Source organism: Rhynchophorus ferrugineus, unplaced genomic scaffold, assembly GCF_030347505.1.
Source record: "Rhynchophorus ferrugineus isolate W39M unplaced genomic scaffold, kcgeb_rfMv2 rfM6, whole genome shotgun sequence".
In the NCBI taxonomy this organism is placed as follows: Eukaryota; Metazoa; Arthropoda; class Insecta; order Coleoptera; family Curculionidae; genus Rhynchophorus; species Rhynchophorus ferrugineus.
Window position 1 is genome coordinate 15,696,304 of NW_027472585.1, and position 15,938 is coordinate 15,712,241.

The 15,938-nt window shown below is 32.8% G+C and overlaps 2 protein-coding genes across 2 annotated transcripts in view; one reads left to right on the forward strand and one right to left on the reverse strand.

The window, feature by feature from the left end:
* The first annotated feature begins 4,896 nt into the window (after positions 1–4,896).
* The window catches only part of Ir8a (Ionotropic receptor 8a), a 66,943-nt gene continuing 55,901 nt past the window's right edge, over positions 4,897–15,938 (forward strand). The window contains exon 1 of the mRNA XM_076407150.1: positions 4,897–5,027. Within this exon, the coding sequence (XP_076263265.1) occupies positions 4,913–5,027 (115 nt within the window). The 5' untranslated portion in view covers positions 4,897–4,912. The remainder of the gene's footprint in view (positions 5,028–15,938) is intronic.
* Positions 8,426–15,938, reverse strand: part of LOC143198145 (CD180 antigen) — a 28,183-nt gene continuing 20,670 nt past the window's right edge. Inside the window, exon 3 of the mRNA XM_076407154.1 lies at positions 8,426–10,296. Coding sequence (XP_076263269.1) covers positions 8,474–10,296 — 1,823 coding nt within the window. The 3' untranslated portion in view covers positions 8,426–8,473. The remainder of the gene's footprint in view (positions 10,297–15,938) is intronic.

Genomic DNA, 15,938 nt, shown 5'->3' on the forward strand with positions numbered 1-15,938 from the left:
TTTATTATTTAATTAATATATTGTTACTAGTCGTTTCCGTCTAACCTACAATTGTCTTTATTATAACTTAAATCTAGGTATATAATTAGGAGGACCTATCGGCCTTATCTGAGTTTCTGGTGAAATAATGTTTATACATGTCACTGCTGAATTTTTTTATATATGCACCTCACTACACAACACCACACAAGATCAGATGGTTTGATTCTTTTGAGTCTGTGTCCTGTTCTGGTGCTATCCTATAGTTGTAATATTTCAATATTCGTGTGAGAATGGTGTCTTTCCTCATGCCCCCTTACAATTCTCTTGATTTTTTGACTGACAGTGAGTATCTGAAAGTATCGATATAGGTAATCAGTCCTATAGTATTTGGGTGCACCCACTATACCTCTCAAGACATTGTTCTGAAAAATTTGTATTTTACTCTTTGCAGAACAACCCCATAATTGAACTCCGTATGTCCATATAGGTTTCAATATTTGCTTATATAATAACAATTTATTATGTACAATTTTAAGGTAACGATAAAAGATTTATTTATTATAAGTTAGTGAAAAGTTTTAATAATGCTTTTCCAGTATATTTTAACCTTGTATTAATACACCCGATAGTAGATTGACATTATAAAGTGAATATTAAGCATGTCTTAGTTCAAGATTATCTAAAATATTCGGGTTCAGTTTACTATACAGGAAATTAAAGATTAAAGATTTAAAAAATGTTAATGTTCATAATCTGCCATTTCAAGAATTTGTGTGCCTGGTGTCAGATTATAAGGCACCAAATTTCTGTGAGTTTGGAGAAAATATAGTTGAAATACCCAATGAATCAATATGATGAACCTAATAATAATGGGTCATATCTCAGATAATTTATTAAAATAATTGATAACTTATTTTATCACCTGACTATTGTATTAATTGAAATATTGAAATAATTAATGGAATCTTAAACGACGGTAGGTATAGGTACAAACGTATAGGTATCGAATTTAAACCACTACGCTATAATTATATATGATGTTATTGTACATGCTATAATTGTATGTAATTATATGTAATGTAAGTAAATGTGAATCAAAAGCCCGAAAATATGTAAAAAATCTATTCAAATTTACTGAAACCAAAACTTGGAGCGAACTAATCAATGATAATTTAATGATAATGATGATGAGGACAGGCACTAACAAATCGATTCTTGCTGGTCGTTGAAAAGGTTGTTTAGCTCTAAATTTTGGCTACAAATATTGCAATTTTTTAAAGCTCTTAAAAATAACAAAAAAGGGTTCGTAATTCTTTAAAAATATCTCCTTCTTATCGACGAGGGTTTATATGGACTAGACCTACTCTTTAACGTGGGCTTCGAACCACGGTCCTCGACGTGAAGCCTACCAACTAGCGAGTGACCAACTTAGAGATCATCCCAGAAGACGTTCGGTCTTACCCAGCCTAGTTACTGGCGTGACTGGAATCATTCTTCTTACGGACAATTACAACAATAATTTTACGACCATGCCCCAGCAACCCGCGACTATCACAACAGCAGGAGAACCGTCCTGTCGCCATTACCACAGCGCCAAACAAGCCGGCAAGGATGCGAAATTATCTTAAAATTAAATTCCTTAAAAGCAAAAAGGTGTATTTTATCATATTCACTATTTCATTTTATCATACCTCATTATTCATTAATGGCAACCATGTTAATGCTTGGTAATCGAAAAGACTCCAGGCATATAATTTATAAAAATTACTGAAATGGTTAATAATAACGTTCTGATTATCTGCAAAACATTAATAAACTGATTCGATTTTTATCGCTAACGCGCTCCATTATTCATGACGAGCTTTCAAAGCACTCCAGTATGTGTCCTTATCCTTCTCCCGCGACATTATATCGAACAGCCATAATTCACAGTTATTCAAATATCATAAATCACTGGGTAAAATCATCGAAACTATTGCGGTATAAACACAAACCCGTCTAATGGACAAATCAAATTTAATGGAAGAATACCGACATATGGGACACAGTGGTGTAACACATTATGTTTATATGTTAGAAATGTAACGAAATTATTAAGCTACTTAAATAACTTAATCTAAAGTTTTTTATTTCTTTTGTCCGTTTTTTTATGGACGTATTTTAAGCAAATCCTATCCAAGTTTTTTTTTACTTTTACCTGTAGGAGTGACGTTACAATGGCAACCGCTGCTGATAATTTTCATTGCTATGGCAACGTTTTCAAACACTATTATTGAAGTTTATTCTTTTTTATGTTGTAGAATGATGAGGAACAGATGAGAAGATGTCACTGTTGTTGTTTGATAACGTATCGAAATATTCATATTGACCTGAACATCTTGAACCGGCTTCATTACTGGAAACCAAATAGTTCTGGTGTTCCTTCTGAAAACGGATATTGTTACTGCCACGAAATGTCTAAACATAGCATATATGGATTGTTTCGTAAAGCGCCTGCTAAAAATTATTCGATTATCCTTTTTAATAACTTCCATTGGGGACGTAATAAAGTGTTTAAAAATACTAGGGTTTACAGAAAATTTTAATAATGGCCATTTTAATATCTTTAATGTTTTTAACAATCCATTTTATTACCAAAGATTACATATTATTCAAAATATATTGTATATAATGCTCAAAATAATACTAGTAATTAATATTCAAAGCCATTGCATATATGCTGTGTAGAGCATGGAGGTATTACATTGAAAAATGTTATATGTTTAGTTTGTGTATACTATTGACCAATAAATGAATTTTACAAAATTACCGTTTATATTTGATTCCCCTCATATCTTCGTGTTATATTAAAAATTATATTAAGTAAATTATAGTAAATAGTAATTAAGTAAACTACTCAGGTAAACTATGCACATCACTACATAGTATAAAACAAAGTCGCCTTTTCTGTCCCTATATCCCTATGTGCGCTTAAATCTTTAAAACTACGCAAGGCATTTTGATGCGGTTTTTTTCAATAGATAGAGTGATTCAAAAGGAAGGTTCATATGTATAATAAATACATAATATACTAAGGCAACATTGCTAATTTTAGAGGTTTCTAACGTGATGTCGTAAATTAACCTATTTTTTTAGGCTTATTTAGCAATTAGCAAAAACGCTGCCTAACCCTACGAGTTAGATCAAATTAATGTACTACAGTATTGTACACCATAAAAAGGTTTACAAAAAAGTCCGCGATGGTATATGTTTATCTTTTAGGGATAACCCACATTAACCATTTTTATTGTTTACTTTTTACGTGAGAAAATGGCTTATTTCCGAAGCTATTTTAAGCAATACGGCATTAATCCTTATCGAATTAAGTACCTTAAATACAGTGTGCAATTAATATAGATCAATATGGTTCCTTACAGCATGTAAATTAAACAAATATTTTCGGAGATATTACAAATTTAAAATTTGCGTTTAAAAATGTGTAATGTAATAAAAATTGTATGAATTTATATATTCCAAAGATAGCAGGAAATCTTCATAGTAAGTATAGGGGAAGAGGAATTGTTTTACTCCAAATTTAATGCGTGCAGGCCAAGGGCAGTAATGAATGAACCAAAAATACTGGATCGATTTTAATCATGTTTTCATTGAGTGACATAGGCATATATATTTTATGCCCGTGCAAAGTCGGAGCGGGCCGCTATGTTTTTATATACAACGTTCATATTTTTTCTGTAGTGTATTTAATTTAGTATCAGCATTGCACCCGTGCGAAGCCGGGGCGGGTCGCTAGTCTAACAATAAAGTAGTAATAATTAGGATTAATGTTTACTTGGGAGATATCAGTAGATTGTCAGATTACAGATATCGATGGAAGAAGATGATGAACTTTGTTATAATTTCAAATACAAAAATCAAAGGATTAATTGGGAAGAAGTATACTTTCAATAAAAGTCATTACCAAATAAATTGGTGGAATATTTACTTCATTGTTTGCTCAACTGTTTTTCTTTATTTCTTGAGTGAAACGTATAAATTTCAATGATAACTTAAACATTTAAGTCCACTAACTACAGCTTATTTCACTTAAATCAACATTACCACATACTTATAAAAACAATAGATGTCTCCCATGAAATCCTAAGAAGGAGTTTACAGTACAATTAAAAATTACTCCCTTGCCAACTTTCATTTTAAAGCTCTATATTCTGAATGTGTATTAAATTAAGCAATCACTCAACCTAAAATCAATTATTATAATTAATTAAATAAACTAAAGTAGGAGACTTAAGTACTCTCTCAACATTTCGCGGTTTTATTCAATGAAAGTCTTTATATCCTTATAATCCTTAAGAATAATCGCAATATTGTTCGAGGAATTCGTTTGAAGCTTCATTCAGAGTTATTTAGGTATTCTTCACACACACAGACACGACTTTTCATAAAAAATCGATCTCGTCTTATTCCGCAATCCTCCTATTCTCTTGATTTCGCTCTGTTAGACTTTGGGAACATCATGTTGCGTGGATTGTAAAACAGAACCGTCTTAAGGTTCCTTTGATCAACTTATTAAAAAAATTCTGACGTCTTAGATTTTTTCCATACTATTTGCGTTTCCAACATACCAAAATTTTTGCAGATCATTGTCATTAATACTGCTTGCTCTATTGCATTCTATAATAAAGTAAAATGAAATATATTCAATAGGATCTACATCTGGTATATAAAGGACTAAGACATTACAGCTTTAGCCAGACCTGTGTGATCCTATTATGTTTTATTAAAATTGTACTTAACTGATTAGTATGAATTTGACCAACGCCACTGGTAAAAACTCGTCTAAAAATTAATAATTCATAAATTCGTGATAACACAGAAAACCACCGTCTCTCGTACAATTTTTTCGATATGAATAATTTCTTGGTTCGGATTTATGGTCACCATTTTCACAGACCTACTTTTAATATTTTCCACAGCAAAGATGCATACGTGTGTGTTTCTCGCATTCATCACCGTCGTTTACTGCTATGGTAGAGACATCAAAATAGGTGAGTACATAATTCTTTTAAAAACATTAATTTCTCAAGAAATGGTAAAATTAAAAACAGTAGCTATGACTATCAATGTTCAGCTTTTATTTTTTTATTATACTCTCACATTATGACAAAATATGTTCTCTATCTGTCATTGGGAACACAAACTAGTTCAGTACATATGTTCATCAGCAAAAATACGTTTATTTCTAAGCACATTGAAAATATTGTTCTGTCTCTGGTTCTCAAGTATTTACTCGTTTTTTTTCCAACTCTTAAGGAATTTTCCATCATTTCTTCTCTTTTGAGGTGATCCGAAAGAACTGAAACAACCTGTCTATAGTTCTGAACAATGTCCAATGAAATACCAACATTTTCTTTCATCCAATGAATGTTGGAGACTAAACTACTTAATACAAATTTAACAGTATTCAACTTTGTAAAAATGGGGTTTATGCATGAAACTTAAAGTGATATAATATTACTGATAACTAATTTATAGTCACAATATAATCACAATCAGTCAGAATAAAACACAATCAGATTTATACTTTGTACAAACAAAACAGAGAATGTTCAAAAGGTTTTTTTCAAATATTATTTCCTTTCCTTTATGAATATCACATTGTATTAAATATTATAAATATAAAATAGACCATTCCTGTTTTCTCATGGCTTATTTCTCGAATACGTACTAGTTGAGGAATGCTAGTCACAAACTGAGTATCTTCCAATAGGGTTTTCAAACTCAACAGGTACAAGTTTTGAAATATATTCGGATGTAATAAATATATTGGACAGTCCACAATTTGCCCTACTGGCAATAAGTATTTCTTATGTCTATATTATATATACATGGCATGTAAAAAATCACTTCATTAAGCAATCTTCTGTATAAAATATTATCATAATTAATCAGTCTCATTCTAAAGCTTATTCTAAAGTCTACATATGTCCAGTAATCAGATCAGGTGGTGTTAAACGTTTTAGTCTAAACACTTCACTGTCACGTCGCATATTTAGCTGATTAGCGAGTACATTGGGATGCACCGGGACTCTTTCGAAGTACTTCACACAAACACATTGGATTACACTCGTTATAGGTTCTAGAGGAATATCGCGTTGTATCACTTTATTTGAAATATAGTACGGAGCATCAACAATGGCATGCAACACCTTATTTTGGAACCATTGAATGATGGATATATTAGATTTGCTAGCAGTACCCCATAGCTGTTACCTTGTTATCTAATGAAAACTTGGATTTACGCCCGATGAGCTAATACATTTGATACAATTTAAGTCCAAGTTGTGTGCGTTTAGAGAGTATGTTCTTATACCAAATTAGGCGTCGATCTAAGTGCATACCAAGATATTTAACATGCTCTGCTTGGAGGAGTTAATGATGATTGATATTCACTGGGGTACATGTTCTTCTAAGCAGGGTTAACGTTACATGCGTGGATTTTGTTTCATTGGCTTTAATGCGCCATGTCTTCAACCATAATTGTATTTGCTCCAGGTGGGTTTGTAGGTTTGTTGATGCTGTGACTGGATATTTATGGGATGCTAAGATTGCTGTGACATCTGCGTATGTTGCCACAGTAGTTATTTTTGTGTTGGGCAGATCGGCCGTATACAGAAGATACAGTACTGGACCCAGTACACTACCTTGCGGAACTCCTGAATATATGGGACTTAATTCGGTACGTTCATCCTCTTGATTTACAATAAAATGTCTATCAGTGAGATACGACCTTAGTAACGGTCGGTCCGGATGAGAGAGAAGTTTCTTTTGTTTAACCTGTGAGCCCTTATGCCATACTTTATCAAAAACCTGAGATATGTCTAGAAAAGCGGCCGAACAATATCTTTTGGCATTTAGGTCAGTGTTTATTTTGTTTACAAATCTATGCACTTGTTCTATAGTCCCATGCTTATTGCGAAAGTCAAACTGATGTTCTGGAATAATTTTTCTTTTTTCTATCATATAGTTTAGCTTTTTTATGTATAATTTCTCGAAAATTGTCGAGATTATCGGTAATAAAACCGAAAATAACAATAAAAGTGATTGATTACTATATTACCCAAAAAAAAAATACATGCAGCTAGACTGTGTACCCTAGCGCATGTCCACAAAGATAAAAAAACAACACAACAATAATACAGAGATTTATTTTTAAAATTAGGCCCAACGTTCATTATTGGAGGGGAATTTGAAGTTAAGCCCAGAACATGGGGTTCACGAATAATAACACCTGGAAAAGGAAACAGACAGATCAAAAGATTAAAGAAGATAAAGCGAATTGCTTTTAAAAATATAATAAACCAAACAAACAAACAGAATGAGCAAATTGTTACCACGGAATTACTGTTGACTGCTGGAATCATATATTTTAGGAAGAAAATTTAGAGTCTCGTATGAAGGGGCATATTCTCCAACAACAAAAGAAACAGTACTTGGCATATTTGTCGACGACACATCATGACAAAAGATATATTTCTGTGTCACGCTGTAGAAAAGTATCAGTAGTGGTCAACAAGATCTACAAATGGACTATAGACTGAAAATTACAGCTGAATAGTTCCAAATCTGTCCATGTTAATATTGCGTTGCGGCGAAATGACAAAAACCTAATTATATTACTTGACAGATGCCCGATTCATCAAGTAGAATCAGCTAAATACCTCGGCATATACCTCGATGGTAAGTTAAAATGGAAATATCATGTTAGAAAATAAGCAGAGCATATTGAAAAAGTTAAACAACTGTACTGGTTAGTCGAAGGTAGTATTTCAACTTTACCTAAAATCAAAGAGATTGGTTTATCAGTCTATCCAATTTGGACCTATGAAGCGTAAATATGGGGTTGCATTAAATCATCAAACCAACTAGAAATCCAACGCACCCAAAACACAATCAATATGTAACCAACGAAGAGCTACACGATGACCTCGAAATCAAATGGATCCAATATTTCGTCTTAAAATATGAAATTAGATTGCAACATCACAGCAACGTGGCAATAGTTGCTGAGCAACACGCAAGAAATCAGAATTTTCAACACAAACTTGTTTACTGTATTCTTAACTTTAGCTTAAGTAGTTTAGTTTTATTTTAATTTCGAATAAAATCGCCTTGCTTGTGTAAATACAATGGAATGGTAGGAATCAAGCCATTACCAATTTTTTACCCATTAAAAAAAACAGATTTTTTTTACAATTATCGAAATACATGCTGTCCAAGAACATTCTTTTAGGATGAATGAGGTGAATTTATGACTATACAAATTTTGCTTTTTAAGTAATATTAATATTTCGAGTTGCATCCATGAAGTTATGTGATGTTTTCATCACTGACCATTGTATTTTCCTGAATGACTGGTTATTTTCGAAATTAAAACGACAAGCAATTCCTTAAAAATCTATTTATTTTAAATACTGATATGGAATAATACAATTTATTCATCAACTAACTCGAACTCGTCCGCTCGATAATTCCTTCTTTTCAAATAAACGTAAAATTTGTACGACGTAATACCGGTCACCACGGACACCAGAATGATGATCATGGTGACTCCGAAAGTAAACAGCGCGGCGCTTCCTCCACCCACACTGTTGACCTCCACAATCAGGTTTTTATTCATCGACCTGCACGGTATACCCGCGATATTCTGATTTATGTTCTCCAAATCCATATACTCGGTGTGAGTATATCCGATATGACGTTTCCTCAAAAACACGATCAGTTTTGACAAGTTCTCGCACGTCAACAGGTTGTATTTGATGTTGATGTTGTTGAGACCGGGAAGTCGGGACAGTATCACGTCGTACTCGATGAATTTCAACTTATTAGAGGAAACGTCCAGCGTCCGGAGACTCTGTAAGGGTTCCAGAGAGAAATAGGACAAAGACTCCAAGGCGTTTGAGGATAGATTCAACACCTCCAAATATTCGAGACTCAAAAAAGGGTCGCCGTTTAAAGAGGTCAGCGCATTGTTCGCTAGGTCCAACGTTCGGAGATCTGTGAGGTTGTTGAAGGTATTTCCTGATAAGTTACTGATGGCATTTCTGCTTAAGTCCAAATATCTGACTGTCGGAATGTTCCTGAATAATCTGTCGATTATAAATAGTTTATTTCCTGATAAATTGATGGTAAATAGATTGGGGAGGCTCTCGAAATCATCCGGTGAGATTTCAGCGAAATTATTGTCGTTTAAATGGACTTCCCTGAGGTTTGGTAGGTTTCTTAGTATGACGGTGACTAAACTATTATATCCCACATTAAGGTATTGAAGTCTCGGGACATTGAACACGGTAATCTCGTTGAGATCGTTATAGGATACGTCAACCACTCGTAATTGGGTTTTGTTCTCGAATATGGAGGCTTGAAAGTGTTGAAGCTGATTGTGTTTGAGGACCAGCTTCTCCAATCGGGACAATGTCGCAAAATGTAGATTATTAACTTTAGTCAGCTCATTGAAACTCAGATCTAAGAAGCGGAGCTTCTCCAGTTTCTCCAGGGACTCGCCCAGTGTCCGTATGCTATTCTGACTCAAATCTAACTCACTAATATCCACACTATGTCCGCTAATATTATAAAATGAGGTACGATATATATTGGGTCGTGAAACGGAGTCGTTTAGTTGAAGCTTTATTTGTTCTTGCTCCCCATCACATTGGAAGAAGAACTCATCCAAATCCCTTAAGACATTCTGCGACAAATCCAGAATCTTTAATTTTCTCAGTCCGCAGAGAGGTACGTCCCGTAAATTTTTAATTTGGTTATTATATAGCTCCAGTCTTTCCAGATTATTCAAATGCTTCAGACTATGCTTGGAAATGGATGATAAATTATCATAGCTAAACTGGAAATGTTTTAAGTTATCTAGACCATATAATGTGAAATTGGCTAGCAAAAAAGTGGTATTTTTTATGGTTAGACTTTCCAATTTCCCGAGCTTGTTAAAAATGGCGAGTCGGATGTCGTACGTGAAGTGTGAATCGATGATATTCAGGATCTTGATGTTCCTGACATTCCTGAAAAGGGAGGGAGTGACGCTCTCCAGCGTGGAGTTCAGGATGGTCAATGATATTTCGTTGTTGATGTTGATGTTTTCTAGTACGTGTTCCGTTTCTTTGGTGATGTCCTTGCAAGTGACGTTAAAGGAATTCTGGCCGTACTCTTCATAGTATGTGAAGGCTTTGTCACAATAGAGCGATAGACCAGGAAAGATGTGATTCAGAGCCAATAGGAAAAATGTAAGGAAAGTTCCACGGCGATCTGAAAGAAAAAAAATATGTTAATATTCATGATCTGAACCATTGCTCTTAGAATATACGTTTGAGATATTTTAACACAGAACGTACTTTGATACATAGCCAGTAAGTTCAGTGTTATTTTTTTATTGTATTATTTTGTTGATATGTATATATTTTTATATACATATCATATTATATATATATATATATATATATATATATATAGCAATCTTTTAGTAAAATTCACAGAAATCTAGAGAAATCTGTACATACAAATAATGAAAGTGTAACATCGAAAATTTATAGGACATATACTGTAAATGAGCGATGAAGAATTAGTTCCAGACGCCAACACAATTTAAAGTATTATTTACAATTATGGAAACATTTATCTAGCTAACAAAATTTGGGATAAGTATTTATCATTAAATAAATATTAACAAATAAGGGAGTTCAAAAAGCATAAACAATGAAAAATGAAACCATATAGCAGAATATGAAACACATAGATAATCCACACAGAAATCAAGGCATAATTAAGGATGCAATACAAACAATGATTACTTGATGTGTTAAAAAACCCGTTCAATACTATACTAAATCTTATAAAGAAAGATATACAATGAGCTGAAAGGAATAAGGAAAAAGTATAATATTCTCAACTACGATATTAGTGAATATGCGAGGTATTAATGTAAAGAACTGTTAAACAACCTAAACCAATATTTTTTACAGTATTATACCCAAAATATCAGTTTCCGTTTATAACTAAGTTCTTCAGTGTATGTAAACCTTAGTCATGAAATGCTCAGAATCGCACTTTCAACATGCATTGCTTTCGATATTTGATTTGTAGAAATATGCTACTGAAGGCAATCAAATACACCAAAAACTTAGCAGAGATTTGCTGCGTCATATCTTGGTCAAATCGGTTTTGGCTAAAATGAGTTTAAATTGATGATTTTGGTATCAATGCAGTTCAAATTCGAAAAGAGCTTTCAAAAAACTTATCAATTGATTGTCAGGTAAAAAACAAGAGTTTTCCTTGGCGTATTGTGGTTGGTGATGAAAAGTAGATCTACTAGAACAATACCAATTACACAAAATTATAAGTTAGAATATTTATGGCCATAAAGCTTTGCTGTGCATATTGTGGGATTGACACATGATGACAATCCAGTGTATTATGAACAATAACGTGTACTAAAAAATACTATCCATATTGAGTAACAGACGCAAAGTCAACCTCTTGCAGTACGATGCTAAATCACTAGTTTCAAGAGTTCTGATTACCACTTACTCACATCAGTGAAGCATAGTCTGGATAGAATACTTCGAAATTCTGATAAATTGCAAGAGTTGATCGACAATTGCATCAGTGTTAAATCTACCTACATTTATTTTGATACAGTATCGCCATATTGCCAGAAATTTGTAGAAAATGAGGGAAAATATTTTGAGTAACATATATTGCACCAATTCCTCTCAATAAATGGCAATTTATATTTAAAAAAAAGATGAGAACACATGCAAAGACGTAATAAATATACAAACACTACAAGATCATAAATTGTATAGATGCAACATATACTGGAGCAATGAAAATGACAAGTAGAACTAAACAATACTATCGTGGAAACAATGAATACAAATTGTACTATTAGGGTATTAAAATCATCACTGATAAAACAAACGCCCAATAGACCAGATCTAGTTTTGTAATTGAAAACATAAAAAATTATTTATCTCAAAAAAGAATTCATTATAAACATTCACCCAATAATATTAAATTGTGTCCTCTAAACTTTCTTTGAAACTTCTGGAAGACCACCGCTAGACGTGAAAAGAGTATAAAAATAATGATAATGGTAATACTAATAAACAAATATGTACTATACAATTCTAACTAATTCATTAATTAAAGTAAAGTAGATAATGAACCTACATAGTATTTTATAACATCTAAACTAAAGCAGTATATGTAAATTGTTCTGAATACATATTTCCAAGTTAATAAACCATTACTAAGTTATTTTTAGCCAATGAAAAAACAAACAATCGTACTGAATTTCACTATAATAATAATAAATTGTATTGTAATGTTTACAATCACATATGGCTACCGTAAGCTAATATATCGAACTGATTGTGTTAAAAATAGAATATCCAGAGATATAAAAAAATTAACTATTGTAGGTCGGATACCTGTCCGTAAAAGTGTAATGTTCTTTAAGCGACATGTTTGCTCCACTTTATATTATACATGTACGAAATAGAAACTACTTCCTATTTACTAGTAGAAAGAGATATTTTACGCAACACATACGCTTCGGCTTTTCTCTAATACGCTTTAAAGTTGATGTAACATGTGCTCAGAATGTATTGGGAACTACATTAATAATATAATTATATAGTAACCCATAGATTTACACATTTAAATAAAACTAATTTCTTTCATTTTTCTTTTACGAGGTATCCAAAAGAAATATTTATATATACAGCAATACCTGCAAAATATTTCATTTTTGTGTATTTTTTTATTTTGACGAAGACTAAAAGCAGAAAGCCAAGTCGAGTATCTAGAGTAGAATAGAACAGGAATTGTGTAAACAGTGTGCTATTAACATTTTTAAAACGTCTACTAAAAAGACTGGTTAACAATCTGAATACAAAAGGGAATCTGTAAATGAACGATCCTTAATAATTGGAAACATTTCAATAACAGGTTGGATATAATTATCAAATGAAGACCAACATTTTTCCAGAATTTCCTGTCTTGTAACAGCCACAAGACACTTGTTGCTTCCGAATACTAACTAAGTGTTGAATAACATATTGGATGAACTATGAATAATAATCATAAAGATGAGAAAAATTATAGACAGAAAACAATCATGGATGATCAATAATTTTCATGATTGATCCAAAATGAATTATACGCAACAAATTGTGACTTTATGGAAAATCAATGATCAGCCTGTTCTGCAGTAGATCCCAAGCGAAATTATACCTCAAAGAAGGTTTAGTTAAAGTTTTCCATTACAGTTCCATTAAGTTGATCCATTACAGATACATGATATATTACATGATAAAATTACCATAGCAGAAAGTAGAACTTTATCGTTCAAAAGTTTGAAAACAAAAAGGTAATTAAAAAACTATAATAAAACTTAAAATAAGTTATCATTTATTGGAGATACATCTTAATTAATCCCTAGATTAACATTTTGTTAATGATAGTTTAATATATTTATTACAAAGAGTTATATGCATTTTTTTAAATTAAATTTTGGTTTTATCAAAATGATCATTATGACCAATTTTTAATAACATGTTCACAAACCTTGTTAATATTTTATTTACTTTTGAAGTATTCGGAATCGAGCGTTTTCCATTCACTTTGTACTTACAAATTCCCACAAGTATTTGCTCTAGAAAGCACTGCATTTCCAGGTAGCCTTCCCAGCCCAAAGCATCCCCCAACCATTACCATTTTTCTAAATTAATTAGATCTTATATTAGGTGTGCTTAGTACAATCTTAATTTACAAATTCATTGATAATCTTCTGTTGTAATTGCATTCATACACAAGCAAGGCGAGTACGGGATTAATACATCAATATGTATTTCCCAAATTAAAATAAAACTAATCTACTTAAGCCAAATTTAAGAATATATTTATACACTAATTAAGTTAGAGTGGTTTAGTTCGCTTAAATATTCTGGTTTCCTCTGTGTTATACAGCAGCTGTATTGCATCCACGTTGCTGTGATTTAGCAACTTTATTTTATGTTTTAATGTGAAATTTTGGATCACTTCATGTATCCATTTGATTCCGAGGTCATTGTACAGCTCTTCGTTGGTTATGTAGCGATAAGAATTGGTAATTGATCGTAGAATTTTGTTTTGGGTTACCTCGGTTTACTAGTTGGTTTGATATTTTAGTGCAACCCCATATTTGCACCAAATATGTCCAAATTGGCGTTATGATTGATAAACAAATATCTTTGATTTTAGGTCAAGTTGAGAGTATATTCCGACTAATCAGTGCAGTTGCTTGACTTTGACTCTAATCTGATTGGCTTTTTGATAGAGATATTTAGTTCTGTTCTATTCTGGTTGATTAATGGGGCATCCGTCCAGTGATATAATTTGGTTTTTCTCATTTCGCCGCAACGCAAAATCAACATGAACAGATTTGGAGTTATTAAGCTGTATTTTCCAGTCTCTAGTCTGTTTTATGACATAAATCTTATTGACTGCTAATTGCTCTTTTTCTACAGCCTTAAACAACAGAGATATATATTTTGCCATTATAACTGTGTCGTTGGCAAATGTTCCAAATACCGTTTATATTTTTATTGGGCTATAAGCAGTATAGAGCAGATATAGATATGATCCCAAGACACTACCTTGTGGAACTCCAGCCGAAATAGGTGTAAATGTTCAGTTAAATGCCCCTTCATGACCTGACCTTCAATACCTGGTCAAAAGCTTGTGAGACGTCCAGGAATATTAATCATTACCATGATGAACAATTTGCAAAGTGCATACTTCTGAGATCTGTTCGCCTTTTAATCGGGATAGAAACCTACGTTTCTTAGATCAACAAGCTAAAATTTTGATACATACATCCTTAAAACATTTTACTAGTTTTTTCCCTCCAGTTTTTATGTATTTCTGCCTCGTATCCTCTCAGACTAGAAGACACAAAAAATCCTTTTACAGTTGTAGTTGAAACTGACTTTTCTCTTGCTACATTTACTGTAGCGGTAACGTGAGGCGAAGTTAAGCATCGATTTCTTTTTGATAACATTACAACAAACTTATCTTCCTGCTTTATTGTAGATTTGGGATGTCCAGATCTCTTTCTGTTTTGATTTCTTCCTGTAGCTCGTTTTCGTGTAAGAGTAAAATGCCTTTAACGACCCTTGCTCATTTTCTGCAGTTTGCCGTGTTGAATGTGCCCAACTTATAAATAGCACTTCGATGTTCAATGTGAGCCCATCTGACGGTTCCATCGTAAAGTTTGACATTTTTGACGATATACGTACTCAGAACGTTTTATCACACGGACGCTATTTGTTTATTTTATATTTAGTTGAAAGTTTGGTCTAGGCAAAAAAAACTGGAACTGAATCATGAATATTTTCGTGTGATGATTTTTTACGATTTTTGACATAAATTACCACAACAAGAGTGCATCAATCAACTTAACTTGGCTTTTGGTGATGAAGCTCCATCAAAAACCACCGTGTATCGCTGGTTTATTGAATTCAATCGTGGTCGTAGTTCGCTGTCCGACGAATTTCGTGAAGATCGTCCACAATGGGCTGCCAGAAAACATCGATACTGTGTGCGAAGTGATTAAACAAGATCGTCATGTCACCTATTGTGAGATTGAAGCACCCCTAAGCATTAGTTCCGCCAGCATATACGCGATTTTACATGAACACTTAGCTGCGCAAAAGATATATTCGCGTTGGATTCCACACAATTTGGCAATAGCTCAAAAAGCTCGTGTCGATTGATGCAAATAAATCCTTAAGAAATTCAATGACGGTGCTTCGAAAGACGTTTATAAAATCGTGACAGGTGGATCATAGATATATTCGTATGAGCCCGCAAGTAAGCAGCAATTGACTGTATGGGTGTCCCAAGAT